The sequence below is a fragment of the Pelecanus crispus genome, chromosome W (genome assembly GCF_030463565.1).
Source record: "Pelecanus crispus isolate bPelCri1 chromosome W, bPelCri1.pri, whole genome shotgun sequence".
Taxonomy (NCBI): Eukaryota; Metazoa; Chordata; class Aves; order Pelecaniformes; family Pelecanidae; genus Pelecanus; species Pelecanus crispus.
Genome location: NC_134675.1, coordinates 21,909,651 through 21,928,602, shown reverse-complemented (window position 1 = coordinate 21,928,602; position 18,952 = coordinate 21,909,651). Strand labels below are relative to the sequence as shown.

Sequence of the window (18,952 nt, the reverse complement as noted above, 5' to 3'; positions counted from 1 at the left end):
ATTCTTCTCCTATTAAATCCAAAACACAGCACTGTGCCTGCTACTAGGAAGAAAATTAACTCTATCCCAGCCGAAACCAGGACAGAAGGGCAGCAGCAAGGAAAGGAGTTTTGAGGAGGTGGCTGTAGCTAGCCAGGTTTTTTAATAGCCAGTTTCACAGGACTGGGCTAACAGCTGCAGCACAGGCTTAGTCAGCAGTGCAGTTCTCATACCTGCACAGCTCTGAGATGGTATCGCATCACCTGTAAGTGTGATTCTGTGTTTGAAAAAGCCTAATTTTTGCTCCTGTAGAGCCTGACTTGGTTAAGTGTCCAGGCTTGCTGGGTATACCCATCTCTTCTCCCCTCTGCGTTTTAGAAGAGGTTGAGTTGATGTGTTGAGGAAAAAGAAGTACCTCTTGTGCTTTCCTGACACTGGATGTGATTAATGATCAGTCTTATTGCAGATACTCCAATGCCCCTGGGCTCCATGGTGATTAATAGTGTCTCGAAGCTATGTCGGCTTGGAGGTTCCTCTATGTACACTCTGCCTAATTCACCAACTCTCGCTGACCTGGAAGATGACACAGACGAGGAAGGTAAGATCCTGTTAACAGGCTAGAAAATGTGCTCTGTCTCATCCCTTTTGCTCTGTTAGGATAATGTTAGGATATAGCACTTGGATATAGCAACAGAAAAGGTCACTCCAAGTATAGAATCATAGAATCATAGAATTGTTTAGGTTGGAAAAGACCTTTAAGATCATCCAGTCCAACCATTAACCTAACATTTCCAAGTCCACCACTAAAGCAATTAAGGGTAGAGTAGCAACCCCACGCCTTCTGGCTTGGTGGCTGGATCATTTATAATGAAAGTAAAAACTAGGAATCATTAAGATTGGAAAGGACCTCTAAGATCATCATTCCAGTCATCAACCCAACAAGTAGATGGGGTTTTCTTTGTCTCCTGGGCCAGATCTAATATATGTCCTATTTGTCCCCTACAGCCTTGAGAGGTAGACCTGTATGCTGTGAATCTCATGGGGATTGTTAATGCTGCCAGTTGCTAGTATTATTTGCATACTCTTTTAACAGCCTGGCAGCCCTCCTGTTCTGCCTTTTCCCTATTTAAACTTTTAACTGAGGCTTCCTCCAGTGATTCAGCTTCTAAATTTTTTGTGTGCTTATGGTGTTACATGAACAAAAGATAACAGTTTTTGTCTTGGTAGTGAACAGACAGCTGTATATACTCTTTGGAACTGGAAAAATAACTCTGATAGATACGTGTAAGTGTGAGGTGGCACTGGAAAATGTCTGTTTCCAGACTGCCTAAAAATGCTGGGCATCTTGCAGTTTGGAGAGAAAAAGAAGAAAAAAAGCCCACTCCTTTTCTCAGAGCTCTTACAGTCTAACAAGACTGGAAGAAGTAAGAAGATAAGAACAGAGCCAGGTGTCATGCTGACTCCTTAAAAAATTGCTATTTAATTTCAGTCTTATCTCTGAATCTCTATAGTTCTTGTAGCTTCTAAATGTGTCTGAAAGTTTCTTTTTGCACATTCCAGCTTGGCTGCAGTCCTGATCTTCTAGCCATTGTAATGAAATGGGCCAAATTCTGCTTATATTTAGCCACTCAGACCTCCACTGATGCACTTATAAGGTACACTGAGAAAAAGTTACATCCCTACAAGAGTTCTCATCCTGACTTTCATGGAAAATTCTTCTGAAGAGTACAGCTCTTGTGTCCCCCTTCTTCTTCAGCAGCATTAGAATTCAAAATTATGTTCTGCAAGAACTTGCAGCTACATGATCCCAAAATGGTCCTGTAGAAAGGCTCTGTAGTGGTTGTGTGTCACAAGTTGAATATGAGTCAGAATGTGTGGCTGTTGAGAAGGACGCTGATGTCACACTGGAATGTATGAAGAAATGTATATGTCTCCAAGTTCATCAAAGTCTTCTGTCAAGAGAAAAAGAATAAAATGTTCTCCCTGTCCTCCTTAGGAAAAAAAAGAAAGAGTAGGGCAAAAAAGGGATGGTGGGTAGAACAGAAGTAAAGGGCTTCAGCTGCAGCAAGGAAGATTCAGGATCCACATGAGGAAAACTTCTAAGTGATAACAATGGATTTGGGTCGACTGCCTGGAGATTGTGGCATCTCCAACACTGGAGGACTTTAAGAAAAGATTAGACAAACACCTCTTAGGAGTGACATCTGTAAAGCTGATACTGCTTTATGCCACGGAAGGACTAGAGGGCAGCTTGATGTCTTTTTTCAGCCATCTGATTTTGACTCTGTGGTTTGTTTTCCTACTGGAGATTAAAATTTTTCTCACTACTTTTTTTAACACAGGGAACTTAATCCTTTCCAAGAAGTATAAATATAATAGTTTGGTTTAGTTCTTCCTCAGCTGATTTATTAATAAGTATCAAATAGATTGACTTTTTGCAGCTGAGTCACAGTCAGTTTTCCAAATGTGTTTCATGAAGATTTTTTTTCTGTTTTCAGGTAATGGAGACAAACCAGAGAAGCCACACTTTGATTCTCGTAGTCTTGGGAAAGTTTGTCTTGTTTATAAGCATGCTAAACCAGTTAGCCATCTCTTGTTGTGGATTGTATCTGAAGGCCACATACATAGAATCATCTTACATTTCTGATCTTTGCAATTTGTAGATGAACGTTTACTGGGACGTCCTGTTTAGTCGGGGCTAAACCTTACAGAGACTTAACTGGAGCTAACATTTTCCCTCCTTTTAATGTTTGAGTCCGAGTTATAACTTATGATTTCTGCATACATAGCATACTTGCATACTAAACCAGGAAAGCATTCACATATGACCTACAGACGATCATGTTGAAATAATGCAGAGAGCTAGAGCTCAGCTACTAACATATCTCTGGTTACTTGCATGTCTCGGAACAATTCCCTTACATTTTGATGAGAAAGGGTATAACTCTGCTTAGAAGCAAAGGGTAGATGGTAAAAAATGTCCTTAGCTGACTGAGACAGACTTAGACTGGTTCTTCCACCTTGTGCATGGATGCAGAGCCTCCAGGTGCTAACTAGGTCAAAATTTGGCAGGAAGGGTTGAACAGGAGAGTGAAAGACGTGAGTTGAGCTGTTCCTTCTGATAGATACACAGAAAGCTGTTATCAGTCAGGAATTAGTGAAACACCCAAGTCACTTGAAAAGTAGTTGTCATCTGACACAGTGCACAGGTCACTAGGTGTATGTGTATACATGTATGTTCGCTGTGTGGGGGTTTGCAATTGTGATATACCTGTTCTTAAGAAAACCCTTTGGTTTTTATCTTGTGTCTTTAATTGGGTGTGACTACAACTCCCAAGGCAGAAACTTCTTACTTGTCCTCTTGCCTTCCAGTGTTAGTGATTTCAGCACATGCAGTGGATAACCTGGGCAAGGGGAGGGAGCATTGTTTACAGGTGTTGGTGTCAGCACAGGGGGCAGTGTGTTTAATTGGCAATGTTCAGCATCTCAATTTCCCAAGTAAAATCACTTCTTTTTATGCTGGTAATCTGATGGTGATTTCCTCAAAGGATGTCGTCACCAGAGAAATATTTGATCACTGTGGAAAGATTTTGCAAAATGTGTTTTTGTTGGCAGCACACACTCCCTGACTTCCAGACTCTATTCAGTAATCCAGATGACTGACAATTGAGTTAGTTGCTTTTTACTTTGTGGGGCAACAAATGTTTGCCATAATTGTACTTTGAACTTACACTACAAAGTTGCTGATGTCCAAGCATGTTCTATGTTCCATTTTACGGTGAGGAAAGTGAGTATAATGGCTATTGCACAAGTATTTTTAGTAAGGCTGGGAGCAGAACCAAGTCCTTTTCAGTCCCCATGTTCTAACCATTAAACCACACTGCCTCTGGATAAACTGTGTTAGTCAGGGATGCTGCGTTTTAGAAGCTACAGCCTTTCTGATAAGTATGTTGTGTCTCCCACCTTGTCCTGGTTTTGGCTAGGATAGAGTTAATTTTCTTCCTAGTAGCTGGCATAGTGCTGTGGTTTGGATTTAGTATGAGAGTAATGTTGATAACACACTGATGTTTTTAGTTGTTGCTAAGTACTGCTTATGCTAGTCAAGGACTTTTCAGCTTCCCATGCTCTGCCAGGTGCACAAGAAACTGGGAGGGGGCACAGCCAGAAGAGTTGATCCAAACTGACCAAAGGGCTATTCCATACCATGTGATGTCATGCTCAGTATATAAACTGGGGGGAGTTGGCCACGGGGCAGTGATCGCTGCTCGGGAACTGTCTGGGTATCGTTCAGCGGGTGGTGAGCAATTGCATTGTGCATCACTTGCTTTGTATATTATTATTATTACCACCATTATTATATTGTTACTATTAGCATTACTATTTTACTTTATTTCAATTATGAAACTGTTCTTATCTCAACCCAGGAGTGTTTCTCACTCTTACTCCTCCGATTCTCTCCCCCATCCCATCGGGGTAGGGGGAGTGAGCGAGCGGCTGTGTGGTGCTTAGCTGCTGGCTGGGGCTAAACCACGACACACCTGACAATGGCCAGGGGTTGATCTTATCACTGCAAAGCAACAGTGTAATTTGTGTTTGTTTTGTTCTAGTTGTCTCCCCAGACACAGAGATATGATTCCTGGACAGAGCTCTGTATTGGCATTTCCTCACCAAAACCTTGACAGCCTACTGCTGCCTGCTCATTAACCACCTGGGTCTCCCACAGTGGCAGTACGCCTTCACCAGCTATGGGGTCAGCCCCCAGGCCAAGGTAGGACAGCAGGATCCAGCTTGTCAGTATTTTGCATAAATATAGACTGGAAAAACATCTTCCCACTTTTTGACAAGCAGTCTGTAGGCTCAGGTAGGCCTCCCTAGTGAGCCATGGGGCGGCCATGAACCTTTCCCCTATAGCACGTTAACAGTCATTTGTTTGTGTTAGTGAATTCACTAACATTGTGTTAACTCTGCTTTTCTCACCTGAGTTGGGCTTTACCTTTGACCTCTGAAAGCAGGTGGTGGAACCCCAATTATTTCTTTGCTTTCTTGACTCTGAAGCCAACCTCCACTTCCATGACTGCTGGCAAGTGAGGAGATGTAAAACTGTTCATCCCCACAGCTATGTAAGATTTGTCTAGATCAGTTTTCTGGGCATAGCACCAAACAAGAGCCTACTGCTCTCAGGGTGGAGAGGGAAGTCCAGGTACACATTAGATATTAGGCTATATTTTGAGAAGTTCAATTAGTTTGTTTCCAATTTATAAGCACTTTTAAATTCCAAGGTTTTTTAATCTTTTTTGCTTCTCTGAATCTAAATAAATGTGGTTTAGAATCATAGAATCATAGAATCATTTAGGTTGGAAAAGAATTACACTGCAGGAAAGGTAGTGTTAGGTTTGTGTCTGGTTCTCCTCTTCCCTGTCTGGAATGTGGGGCAGTTCCAGGGCTGTAGCTGTAGCTGAGCCTTGTGTATCCTTATTACAAGGCACTCTGCGTGGTCCTGTAAACTGCAAACTGATAAGTGGTGTGTGATTAAAATCAAGTCTCGGGGTGAGGGGGAACAGGGTGGAAATGTCTGGTTGCAGTTTGATTTTAATCTCTTCCTTCACCACCACCCTGCCTTTCAGCAATGGTTTAACATGTATAAACCCATAACCATCAACACAGCTCTCCTCTCTGAAGCTGATTCCTTTGTGAACAAGCTGAACCCCAATAATGTATTTAAAAGCAAGAACAAAACTCCAGTGATCAAAAAGAAACCACCCTCCCAGCCAGCAGGCTCCCAAAAGAGCCACATGAGCATGACCTCCTCCAAGACATCCTCACTAGCTGGGAATTCTTCAAGGAAGTGAGACCCCCAGATCTGACCCTGGACAGCATTCGCAATAAGCTTTGATGTTCTCTGATGCAGAGTCTCAGTGGTTCAGACCAAGTTCCTTGTGCATGAATAGATGTGCCTATGGAAAACACATTGCAGCATTTGCATGAAATATAGCCATGATGTGCTTTGACATGGGAGGGATATAGTTCCTGGAGACTCTGAGAAAAAAAACTTGAGACACTGATTTAATTCCCTTCTGCTACTTGCAGCATGTACTTTTCAGAGGGCATGAAGAAGCCCTTGATGTCACTGCTGTATAGGGAAGCTGTTATTCCTGTGCAACTACAGCACTGAAATGAAAGCAAATGTAAGTCACTGTTATTTTAATAGACCCATGCTGAAATACAGCATATGAAGATATTTCTGCCATCTCCTTTGAAAGAAACCTGTTCTGACCTTGCATGCTATGGGAGCAGGCTGGAACCCACTGAACAAAGAAAATCTTCCACTTCAGACAGAATCAAACTCCGCACTTCCTTCCAACTTCTACTCTGAGATTCATGGTACAAAGGCACCTGGGGTTTCAGTGTCTCTGCATTGGCCTACCACTTGCTCTACAGCCCAGACCACTCCTTGGCCTTTGTGCCGTATCTTTTCGGATAGTGACATCTGTGTGATGTCCTTCCCAATGAGCCTGAAGGGAACCAGAAGCTCCAAGATCCCTCATTGCCTCTGCTTTCTCCTCTTGTAAGGCTTGTCCTCCATTGGTTCAGGTGGTTCCTGCTATAGTAATTCCTATAACATGCAACTCAAATCATGGGTTACAACAATTTAAAGGTATTTCCATTGCCATCTCCACCCCTGGTCCCTTTGGTCCAGTTTATAGGGTTTAACATTGCAATGAACTCCTCCCCTTGCCCCTGCTCCGGCTTAGACTTATCCACAGACTGCAGTCCCTTAGGGGAGTACCTGCTCCAAGTGGAGCCTTATCTACGCGCCACAGTCTCTCCAGGGATATACCTGCTGCGGCATAGACTTATCCACAGCCACAGTCGCTTTGAGGTGCACCTGTTCCAGCGTGGCCTTCTCCATGGGCCACAATGCCTTCAGAGATAGACCTGCTCCAGCATGGCCTTACCCTGCCCTCTGCCACCCCCAAACGAGAGAAAATCCTCTAATGCTCTTCAGTTCTCTTAAGCCTATGTGCGTCTTGTACTGGGTGAAGATCTGCTGTAGCTGCTCTGCTAATTTAAGGTCAGCTCTAATGAGGAAGCAGAGATGTCAGTACCTACCACCCCACCCCATGCCACAGTAATACATTAGTAATCCTTTTAACAGTGAGATATGAATAATCATTAAAGCCAGTAAATGCCATTTGCTGGAATTCTGTGCAGTAGTGCTGTTCTGTTACTTCCTACCCTTGGAGATCCCTGTGTTGTGTGTTTGTGGTACTCAACCCTGGGACCGCATTCACGTGCTTGACATACACACCATACTTGCTTAAGCACTTTATAGAAAAGTTAAGACTGTTGTCACCCAGCCTGGGGACAGGCAGCTTCTGATACTGTTTTACTTTTAATCCGATGATGCCTCAAACTTGTAAGGCTGTTGCAGGCCCACTTCCTCATTCAGATAGAGGTGGCAGAATTCCTGCAGGAGCACGGCAACCTCTTCCCATGTGTCTCATGCATTCAGAGTGGAGAAAAGTGTGGGGTTTTTTTGTTTAAGCGTTGTAGATGCTGCCACAAAAGTTGTCTGAATCCTTTAATATGGTGGTAGTTAAAGTCTAGCCCATCAGTAACACACATGGTTCAATCACACCAACGTAGCACAAAACATAGAATCATAGAATCATTAGGTTTGGAAAAGACCTTTAAGATCATCCAGTCCAACCATTAACCTAACATTACCAAGTCCACCACTAAACCAATTAAGGGTAGAGGAATAATTTCATGTTTCCTGGCTTGGTGGCTGGATTATTTATAATGAAAGTAAAAACTAGGAATCATTAAGATTGAAAAGGACCTCTAAGATCATCAGTCCAACCATCAACCCAACACCACCATGCCCACTAAACCATGTCCCAAAGTGCCACGTCTACCCGTTTTTTTGAATCCTTCCAGGGATGGTGACTCTACCACCTCTCTGGGCAGCCTGTTCCAATGCTTGACTACCCTTTCTGTGAAGAAATTTTTCCTAATATGTTTGTGCGGGAGCTCCGTCTGGGTCGCCGCATTCCTTCTGGCGGCGGCTTTCGGGCGAGTGGTAACCATAGCTGCCAGGTATTCTCCTGGGAGGACGATGACCACTTCCTGAGTTTCCCTCTTGAGCTAGGAGGGGGGCAACATCTCCTAACCTTTTCCAGCAGAGCTGTGCCAGGATTCAGGAGACCTGGTAGTTCAGTTTACTAATTTACTGGTGCTTCATTCCCTGGTTTTCACTCGTGCTCCCCTGACTAAGTGTTATTTCAGCCCTATTGGATCTTGTATTTTGATCGCTATGAACGTACAGGTATCTGGAGTCTTGCAGCTCTGCTTTGCTTTTCTCCATAATGTGATGATTTTATTTTGGTAGATTTTTACACAGGGAGATTCAGTAATTTTTTCAGGTCACAGACAGGTCTAGCCCTACCTGGATCTGCCCAGTGTCTCAGAGACCCAGTTTGTCTGGTTAAGCAGAGTAGGTTTATTGAAAACTAGTCCCTCATTTCTCCACCTGCAGGGTAGAGAAATGGTGTGCTCCAGCAGCACCATTGCACATGCCCTTATCCACTTGGTTACCCTTTGGCTGTCAGTCCATACGTCCACCTAGGCTTTGCTGTCAGGCCCTTTCCTCAGAGCATGTGGCCGTCACAGCGTAGAAGTCTCCATGACTGGCTGTCCTTTCTCATTTTCACTTTCCAAGGCAGGCTGGTTATGAAAATCAATGAAGAGTTTGTGGATTAAAACACCAGCAAGACTTCCCAGAATCAGAGCTGTGAGTAGGACCCACCACCAGCCCTAAAATGAAACACAGAAGATGCAGCCGGTGAGCCAGACTGGAACTGCTGCCCTGCTGCCGCATGGCGCAGAGTGAGGTGAGCTGAGTCTTCTGGGGCAGGAGTGAGCTGTGTGAGCAGAGGTGTCTAGTGCCATTTCACATACTGGGCCCTACAGCTGGCTTAGACAAATTCACTATCCACCAGCGTAACTGCTGGAGGGAGGGTCATTTTCCCCATCAGCTCTGCACTGTCTGCAGGTTTCTTGCTCTCCTACAGAAATAGTCTGTGTGATCCTGATGAGCATGACTGTCAGACAGACACACACACACACCCTTTTCCCTCCCCATTTCCAATAACATCTGCATGTTCTCTACCTCCTCTACCAAGCTCTCAATGATATATTCTGGAAATTTCATTAAAATGGGCAGCCGGGACAGGAGAAAGACTCTGCTAATGTGCTCACCACGGGAAAAGCTGTAGCATGGGACCATCTTACTGAATCTCCAGATTCAGACATATAAATTTAAGAAAGCTATTCGGCAATCCATCTGTAAGTACCTGCTTTCAGGTGAGCTGAATCACTCTCTGGCTCTCCAGTCACTGCAATAACCAGCTAGATCTCTAGCTAACAGGTAGCCAATTTGGTGCCCAAACTGAGGTATCTGAATGTCAAGATGAATCCCATGCTGGAGAATTAGTGTACCCCAAATTATGTGTACATAATGCATGGGGCTCCTCTCTGCACAACCCTTGCTCTCTGAGAACGGAGAACGCATTCTGCCACGATAGGGTCACTTGGTCCAAAGAAAAAGGCTTCATGACCATTTTATCTTGGACTTAGCTCCTCTCCTTGCAAGCTGAGCAATGTAAAAGCAAAATGGGTCACTCATGTGAAGACGTCCATTCCTCAGCCAGCAATTGCCGTGAAGACCCTGGGGGGCAGGTCCCGGGAGGGGTTTATGGCATAGCCTGTGTTCATCCCCATCCCCAGGCCTATGCCCAGGACCAGGATACCCGTGAGCAGGGCCTGCGTGCCTTTCAGGGCTCCATTGTTTTTCTCATCATGGATGATCAGAATGCCCAGGAGCAGCATCACCATCGCTGTAAACTGCAGGAGCAGGAAAGGGGAGACAGGTCAGGACAGAGAACGGCAAAGGCAGACGGATCCCGCTCAGCAGAGAGGAAGAAACTTCCCAGAATGGAAGAGCAGGTGGGATTCATGGTCTGATCAAATCAAGGAGGACCCCAATGTTATTCCCTCCTCACAGGTGGACTGAAGAAAACTCTTGACTCATTTCCCAGAAAAAAATGTCTCCACCTCATCACCAAAAATGCTCCCTCCACCTTTCAAGTTAGGGACATGGGTTATTTTAAGTACATTTTGTCTAACAGAAGCAGAGCCATAACAAACTGCTAATGAGACAAATCTGATCCTCCCTAGAGGGAGTGATGTTTTATATAGCCTGTTGCATCAGTCCTTTCAGGACTAAAAGCAGATACCACATTCTCATCTCGGAAACTGAATCTTCCGTCTGTGACAGTATGTAGCTGGCATTTGTAGATCTGCAGTGCCCCAAACGACAGGAACTGTGGTTTGAATAGAGGTGATGACTTTCTGCTTCAGAAAATGTAGCTGGAGAGCCTTGGACTGCTTGCAGAGATGCCAGCAAAAGCAGAAACTCTGCAGCTCTTGGCAACGCACTGTTACTGTCATTTGCTTTCTTGTGCAGCAAGGACACTGCATGCTCCACAGGAGGCTGAGTGATCAGGTCCCCACCTGTAGGCTCTCCAGCTCTCACTGTCGTCCTCATCATGCCCAGGCAAGAGTTTTGTCAGCTCAGAGCCAAAAGCACAGGCTTCCTCAGATTTGAATTGGAAGTGAATCTTCCTTCTCCAGTGTCCCAGTGCTCCACGTCCCCTGAGACATCTCCTTCTTATTTCTGGGTATCTGGACATTGTGTTGTATGCTGGGAATCAACTGTACGCAGTCTAAATTGGGCTGTTCAAACCCCAGAGGTTCAATCCAGACAGGCTGTGTTCATGTGAAGACAGTTCTGGGCCCTGGGTGAGGGGCAGCCAGCAGAGCTGCCTGGGAGTGTGGAGTGGGTGTAGGATCCAAAAAGGGGAAGAACAGTTCAGGGAACTGCCCAGAGCCCAAAGGAGATGGTTCCTGATAATAGCCGAGCTTCTCACTTCCTGTTGCTTGGGCTGCATGCAGGGAAGGTGCATGGAGGGCACTTGGACCAAGCTGCGGAGCAGCCTGCAGGTGTTACCCTTTAGGCTTGCTCAGCCACCAAGGTGCCTTGGATCCTATCTGTCAGGCACCTGCCTGGATCGTGGGCTCCTTGGAGTAGAGGTTGTGATTGTGTCTGCGCGTGTAGGGCTGTGAGTCCCCTGTAGCAGACCTGCACTAGCCACCCACCTTCTCCTAGCACACCACAGCAGTCCCTCCCCACTGACCTCTGTGAAGAAGCCCCCCAGCAAGGATACATAGGGAGCAGGGTAAGTGGAGAAGATCGACGCCGTGGCAGTTGGTCCCATCACTGTAAAGTTCCCCTTGGTATAGTCATACAAAGCATCTAGGAGAAATGGGAATTACGGGAGTTAGCACAGAGTTCATCACATGTGATACGTACTCAAGTCCACCCGTTGCAGCCAGCATGGACACCAAGGGGAAGAGAGGCAATGGGAGATATGATGGAGTCGACACACCCCTCGCTGGGCAAAATCTCACCGATATCTGTTACCTGCAGACTTTGGTCTGCAGTTGCTTCCTTACACCTACCAGCTCCCTGTCCCTGCTCCAGGAGCCTGGGGCAAACTGGACGCTCTGGATGCACTGGAGGCCTCCATCCCTCTGCCCCTCGGAGACTGAGACATGCTGGAGCCAACGGGTGGTGGGTCCTCTGCTCACAACTCAAAACCACAGATGACTGCTGTCCTGTTTTCCACAGACCAGCAGAGTCCCCCAGAGCTCTAGCTGTACCTAATACATGGTAGTCCATCTAACTCGAGCCCTTGCAGACCCTTGGAAACAAAATGCTGACAAAATGCAGCTACCGGCCTTGAGATCGGTTTTGACAATGGGAATGCCCTGAGCAAAAGGAGCTGTGTTCTCCAGGAACTGCACATCCTTCCCAGAGATACCTGGGTCCTGCTCTGGCCTTGAGCTATGAAGGTCTGTCCCACAAGCCAGGAGCTCGCTCTCCTCACTCAGACATCATGCTGGGTACTGTAAAAGGAAATATTTTTTGATAAACTGTGAGTTAAAACTGAAATGATGCCCACAGCAACCCCTGTGATAAAGACACAGCCATACCATAGTAGAGGCCAAAGATGGTGGCAGCTGCTGTAAAGGAGCCCAGGAACTGGCTGATCAGATAAGCTGAGAGCTTTCTCCAGGGGAGGTTTCCTAAAATGCAGTGTGTGAGGGCGATGGCAGCGTTCAGATGAGATCCTGCAAAATCACAGCAAAAGAGAGTGGCCTCAGCCCTGATGCAGCTGTTTTAGAGCATGCCCCACGCCCCACAGTAACCACCCAGACCTTGCTCCAGAACACCAAGACTCTCCCAGGACAGGGTCTCCCTGGGCAGCTGAATGATTCAGGGCAGAGAGCTCCTAGCTTTAGTCCTACAAAAGTTAGACAACCTCTGCTTAACTCTCTGTAGACCACAGGCTGCCTCCAGAGAGTGAGTCATCTCATCTGTCAGAGACACCTCTCTTGGCATGGCATGAGTCTCACTCTGTATGGGCTTCTCTCTATTCAGCTTAAAGGGAGCCCAGACCTTAGACTCATCACCCACCTTTTATATGGCTACAGGTAGATGAGGCAAATCTTATCCCAAACAATCGCAAGGCCTTCTGAAAACATCTGATAGACAAGGAAAGCCTGATCCTGGCAGAGCTGAGCACCCCAGCTGATGGGAGCTGCCAGCTCTTAGCATATCTGGCAGCAAGGCATGAGATGCCGGGGAAAAAAATGCAAAATCAGCCACTGAGGCCCCATATCTTCATGCAAAAAAAAAGCAAACCCTACACAGGGCTGTCAGCAGGGACTCAGCTTAGCTCTTGGATGTCACTGCATTGAGAAGGGGATACTAGGATGGTCATTCCTGCCCAGACCATGGTTGCTCCCACTAGCGTGGAGCAGACACTGTCCTTCCCTTGCAGAGTTTGTAATCTTTGACTGCATTTCCTTGCATCTTTTAGTACATGGCTTTCATATAGTGCAAGACCAGTTTTCCCTGTTTTGAGGGGACACTTTATATGGAGGAGGTTGGTATCGCAATGGTGCTTTTGGAGAAAGACTAAGTGGATCCAGGTTTGGTGCCCTCGGTGCAATCCATGTTTGTTCTCCAGGCCTCATCTCCCCATGAGTCCAATGGAAATATATGCTTTTTTCCTGCCTATATGTGTAAACTTTGGGGGTCAATAAATGTTCCAACCTTAGTGGCCTTCTCCTACTCCAGACTCAGAAAGGGGTAAGATCCAGACACACGTCATTTCATCAAAGTACAGGACAGAGTGAAGTGACAGTGCATGTACCGCCTGCTACAGTCCCACAACCACAACTGAAATGGGGGGAGACCCCTTTTTCTTTGATCCTCTGACACTTTGTGGGCATGACCAGCAATTTCAGAGATCACAAGAAGCATCTTGTGACACAAATGAAGCCTAATCACAATGCCAAGGATCTCTGAAGCTGTGTCCACAGCTAGCCTGTTGCTGGCTGAGCCGAGACCCCTTCTCCCACCTCCCAGCCCTCAGCAGATCAGCTCCATCTCAAATGTCAGCTGGGACTGCAGGAACCTACTTTCCTCAGCCCACTTTCCCCAGGATGTCTCCACCAGCTCTAAAAGGACAGGGAGACCAAGAGCTGACTGCTTGCATGGAAAAATTTTCCTTTCCAAGCCAGCCCCAGCCTTGGACATCTCTCTGCTCCAACAGTTCAGGAGCAAGGACTTGCTTTAATTTTCTGCCCACTAGAGCCCTTAATCTCTTCTCTTGGTGCAAATGAATGCAGAAATTGCACAAGGCAAAGGTAATGCTCTGTCATGTGAGAGATACCACCCCATGGCCGTGAAACACCACCTCCTGAGTTTGCGTGGGGCATGTGCACATGGGTGTGGATAAGGAGAAAATTTGCATACCATTCCTTGTTGCAACATCAGCGGTAAGCTCTCCTTTGCAATAAATTATTTACTTCCCCGTGAGTCAGATTGGCAGCATGTTTTCAGAGCTCCTTATCTCCTTATGCCATGATGGCATATCCCAAGCACCTAACGGGGGCACTGCTGAAACCTGGCTCCGCTGACCACAATGGGAGGGGATGGCCAAATCTCTGCCACTCTCCTTGTCCTGCTTGCCTCTGTCTCAGCTCAGGACACTCATTTGGGGTCAGCATACTGTATGTTGTGCTCGTCTTGTCCCCTGCTTCTCCTGACCTTGCCGTGCCAATGCAAGTTCTTGGCTTGACCTCAGACCTGCCTCCCCCTGCAGACTTGGCTGTGATCACTGGGTCACAAGGCTGACCATGGTTATGGTCACCAGACCTGCTCTGCTCTTCTTGCTTGGGGACCCTAGGACTGCATTTTTTGCTGGTGAGGGCACTGCTCCACCTTGCCATGCCATCACCCACCCCTCCGCAGCCCACTCCTGCTGCCCCCGATGCATGTGGCCTTTATGGGACATAGAGATGTCCTATGCTCAAGTGTCCTGCTCACCAGAGATTCCTCCGGCTGCATGGATGCCCAAGTTAATACCAATGCCAAATCCCAAATTGATGCTCAGATGCTGCCCAAAGTCTCCTCTTCCTAATACCACTTGTGCCACAGAAGATGAGCCAAAAACCTAGTGCATGAAAAAAAAAAAAAAAGAAAAAAGAAAGAAAGAAGCGTTAAAAGTATTGTCATTGCTGTGGTGGACTGAGCTTCCTTGCCACTTTTTCGGCAATACTAATAAACTCCCAAAGACGGAAAGATTCTAAGGTGCCCACAGTCAGGAGATGAAGCAAGAATGACCCTCCTCTGCAAAGACTGAAGTTATTACTGGGTTATTAATAACTGGGTTATTCCTCATTGGTGTCCATCACACCAAACCAGGCACTCTAGTCATGGTTGGGTACAGGGAGACAAACCCCAGATACCCACACTGAGGTCCGGGGGATCACTCACCCAGCCATGGTAAGGGTATCTGCACCTGAAGCCAGAGACATGAGCCAGGGGAGCATCAACGCAGACTACCTGGAGACGGCGCCCAAGCCAGATGGAAGGAGGGTGGGCAAATTCTTGTTGTCTTTCTTTTCCTGGTGTGCAATTTATTGACTAAAAATGTAGTTTGGGCAACAAAAACTATTTGCCAAACTGAACTCTAATTTTGGTAACTTATTCTGGCGAAAAACAAGGAAGGAAATTCTGGTTTGCCTTTCCTTTCAACACATATACTTTCAGTTTGAAAACAGCCAAAGTTTCAATATTTTTTTAGTGACTAAAGGGGAACTGGGAAAAAAATTAAAAAGAAAAGTAGCACTCTCCAGCAGGAAAAGACATATTCAAGAAATTGCTCTGGCCTGAAAGTAAATTCTATTTCACTCTTTTAATGTGGTCAGAGGGTGGAAAAAAAATCAGTTCTTTGCACAGCTCTTACACTGAAATCTGGAGAAGGACAAAGCTTCTCTTGAGGTCTCTGCCTTGCAAACCACTTAGGGCTTGGAGAGTGTATCCTGCTCCTTGGACTGCATCGATGTTTATCCAGGGTGACATGTCCCTCCAAGACAAAAAAGTCAGTATGTTCTCCAGCATCTAAACTTCTGCTCTGGCCTGTCCTGACTCAGATCTTTACTGGCCACTCTGCCTGGATCCAAATTTTATCTCATGTGTCTGCTCTCCCTCTTCCCTTTCAGACATCACCAAAATCCCCTGTTCCCCAGAGACACTGTTCTTATCTCTCTCGTATACACAGACCACACTCTGTGCTCTGCACGGAGCTACAGCCTCCACCGTGTAAGCCCTTCTCTCAGTCTGCCTCAGCAAAAGCCCTAAAAAACAGTGTCTGGGATGTCCCCCAGCATCTGCAAAGCCCTTACAAAAACTTTGCCTATTCATCTCTGACTTTTCCAAAGCCACATCCAAGAGAAGCCAAATGCATAAGGCACAGGTTTTGCAGGACACCATGCAGGTGCAGAGAGAGGGGGGCGCAGGGCAGGAGACATGGCTGTTGCAGCTGAACAGCACTATCCTCAAAAAACACAAGACAGGCCACAAAATCTATTTTTCAGCACAGATCCAAACCTTTGGTCTCTTCCTCTATTCTCACAGTCCCAAAATAGCCTTTTTTTTTCCTACCTCCCTGCTCCTTGTGCTGTTTACTCCCGCTGTCTGGTTCCCTCCTTTATGAACATTGCCTGTCCATTAAAGCTAGAGGCCCTGGCTGAGTGCTATCATCCAAATAACAGCCAGCCAGGTGTCCCAGAGATGCACCCAGCACATTCCCACTTGCACTGAGGGCCAGGGGGCTGCTGAAGAGTTGGATGCTGGATGCTGTTTGTCGCCAGCCCTTGATGGGGGTCCTTGTGCAGTGTCTCTATTCCGTGTGCAGTGTCCTCTATTCCCTCACAGGGATCAGTGAGGGAAGAGCCAAGGTGAGCTGCAGGCTCCAAAATCTGCCTTGGACTGTCAGAGTGCAGAGAAAAGTCTCCTCCTCATGCTGCTTCCCAGAGACAGCACTGACAGGACAACCCTGAACTTGTTCTTTATCACCTGGGAACTTCCACCACAAAAAACCAAAGGGGATGGAAAAGGAAAATGGTTTGCTCAGCTCCTGCTGAGGAGTCACAGATGTCTGTACTCTGACTTCCAATGCGTGCAAAACTACCTGTGTAGTAGGAGTGAACTTCAAGGAGCTGGATGCGCAATAAGAGGTGATAAAAAACAAGCATCCTTTGCATGTGCAGTTGTTGCCATTGAAAATTAGCACCTTTATCTGTACAGACAGCTGTGTCAAAAGGCCCCCATGCTTACACAAATCTTATCTTCCTCCTGTGCAAATCTCCAAGTACAAGTTATTTGGGTTATCCCCAGCCCTTCCATGCCAGCCTCTGTCCAATCCAAAGTGCCTCTCTCAGCCCAGGCTAAGCTCAGGTGTAGTAAGTTGGGACAGACAGCTACTGGACCTTTTCAGAGGGAGGATCTCATTTTGCTATGTTGGTCCAACACATGAAGGTTCTGGTCCTGGTGGGCACCTCACCCTCACCAGGGATCAATTCTGACTGCAAAGCCTTCCTCACCCTTTCCCCAAACATCTCTGAAACAGCCCGAAAGCTCAAAAACACTTCACTTTTTCTGCATGAAACAGATCCCTCAGGCAAGGGGGGAGTTTCTGCATGATTTGGATAAGCACTATTCATTTTCCAGCCTAAGACAACCAAAAGTGAAATCCTGGCATGCTTTACACCCGGTAATTACATTTCCTAATGGTGGGTTGTGGCTCTGGAGAGTTTCACAGGTGTTCATTACCCTGGCAACCCCAAAAGGAAGATGGATGAATGCTGTTCTCATTTCACAAAGGCTGTCAGTGGTAGAGGAGTGAAGATCAGCTCCCTAAACCTGCACAGGGCCCCATGCTGACTGCAGGCAGCTGCCCAGCCCACACCATCCCCTCTGGCACGGTGGGAAGAAAAGCCTCAGTTCACTGCATGGGATCTTTCAGGGTGTTTGACACAAGGTTTCCATTGCCCTATCTGACCAGACACTGCTCTGGTTTCATTCCCAGATTCCTCCTCATTTTTCTCCTAGAAGAGAACTGAAACAGCGGCTCATCCCCACCTGCTTTACCCTCTCCCGGTTCCCCACCTCCCACCCCCCACATTGCCTTTTTCCTCCAGAAGGTTTTTGACAGATGGTCTACCCGATGGGAAGCTGCTGCCCCACCAGAGCAGAAGGGTAAGCAGTAGCAACCAGCTGGTGAGCAACCCTGAGGATGTGGTAGGAAACCACTGACCTTATAAATTGCTGCTGCAAACGCTTACCCTCTCACTCACCCTGCACACATACACATGCATGCACATGCACGAACACGCACATCTGGGCCTGTCTCCTCCTTACCATGAGGACGAACATCCCCAGTGCTTCTGCCAGCAGCTCCCTGACAGTGCCGCTACAAATCGTGAGCGCCTTCTGAATCTTCTGTAGCATTTTGCTCTCTGGCTCCAGCCTGAAGCTGCGGGAGCTCCTGTTGTGACAGCACACTTCATTGCACTGAGCTAAGTTACCCTTTCAGACTTGGCACCCTCCCTTCATGCCCCAGACACCTTTATTCATTTGGTTAACGATGAACAAGCCAATAAAGTAGCAGCTAGCTTCAAAGTCTTCCCACACACACATGCCATCCTTTTAAAACTATATGGAAAAGCTGCAATATTTCTGCTACCAGGGCATTGCAAACAATGTGCCTCTACCCAGGAGCAACCTATCTCCAGAGCGGTGGAGCTGTAAATAGCCTTGGTGTGCTCCTAAAGCCTGTGTCTTTCTCCATAACCTTTTCCACAGGCACTGAACGGGAATTTTGGCTGTGCTCTGCATTGTAACCCACTGACTGGTGGTTTGGTGCCTTTTTTTTTTTAACATTAGGCCCATTTGCCTGTGCTTTGCAGGATTATTTGGATGCCTAGCCTGTGGTAAGGATGCTCTGCCTGGAGCTGGTGTGCACTGCTGTCTGCAGCCAGGAAGAGCACAATGCATTGAGCATTGCTTCAGGTTAAATATTTGCTCTTGCTGAATGCACCTGTGCCCACAGCGGAGAGCTTCCCCACCAGACCCTCTGTCTATCCTCTCATGTGGGGCAAGGAGAGACCACTCTCAGCAATGGTCCCTAGAGACCTTCAATCTCATCTGGCTGCCAGAGCAGAGCCCTCACTGTCCTGATTCCTCCTCCATCTCCTGATTCCCTCTTCTTATCTCCCTGCTCACCAAGTGCTCTTACCTCTCCACTGTGAAAAGGTTTTAATACCTTTGCTTAATCACTGAAAAACTTAAACCCACTGAACACTCAATACCTTTTTCTGTGAGCCTTGTCTGGTTCTTTACTGGTTTTCTTTGCCTTCCTCTCAACCTGCTGCAGCTTCTCAGTGAGGCTCTGGACGGGACACCGTGCACAGCTCTGGAGGGGTTACCAGCAGC

General features: G+C 46.8%; 1 protein-coding gene and 1 pseudogene across 1 annotated transcript; both read right to left on the bottom strand.

Moving 5' to 3' along the window:
* Window positions 1-470, bottom strand: part of LOC142596480 (protein hinderin-like) — a 175,620-nt pseudogene extending 175,150 nt beyond the window's left edge.
* Window positions 471-9,684: 9,214 nt separating this feature from the next.
* On the bottom strand, window positions 9,685-17,968 carry LOC142596528 (aquaporin-7-like). Its single transcript, XM_075725679.1, has 5 exons — window positions 17,879-17,968; window positions 14,501-14,627; window positions 12,097-12,234; window positions 11,238-11,356; window positions 9,685-9,885 (listed from the first exon to the last, which is right to left on the bottom strand). Exons 1-5 carry the CDS (start codon window positions 17,966-17,968, stop codon window positions 9,685-9,687), a joined length of 675 nt encoding a protein of 224 aa, XP_075581794.1.
* Window positions 17,969-18,952: the final 984 nt, after the last annotated feature.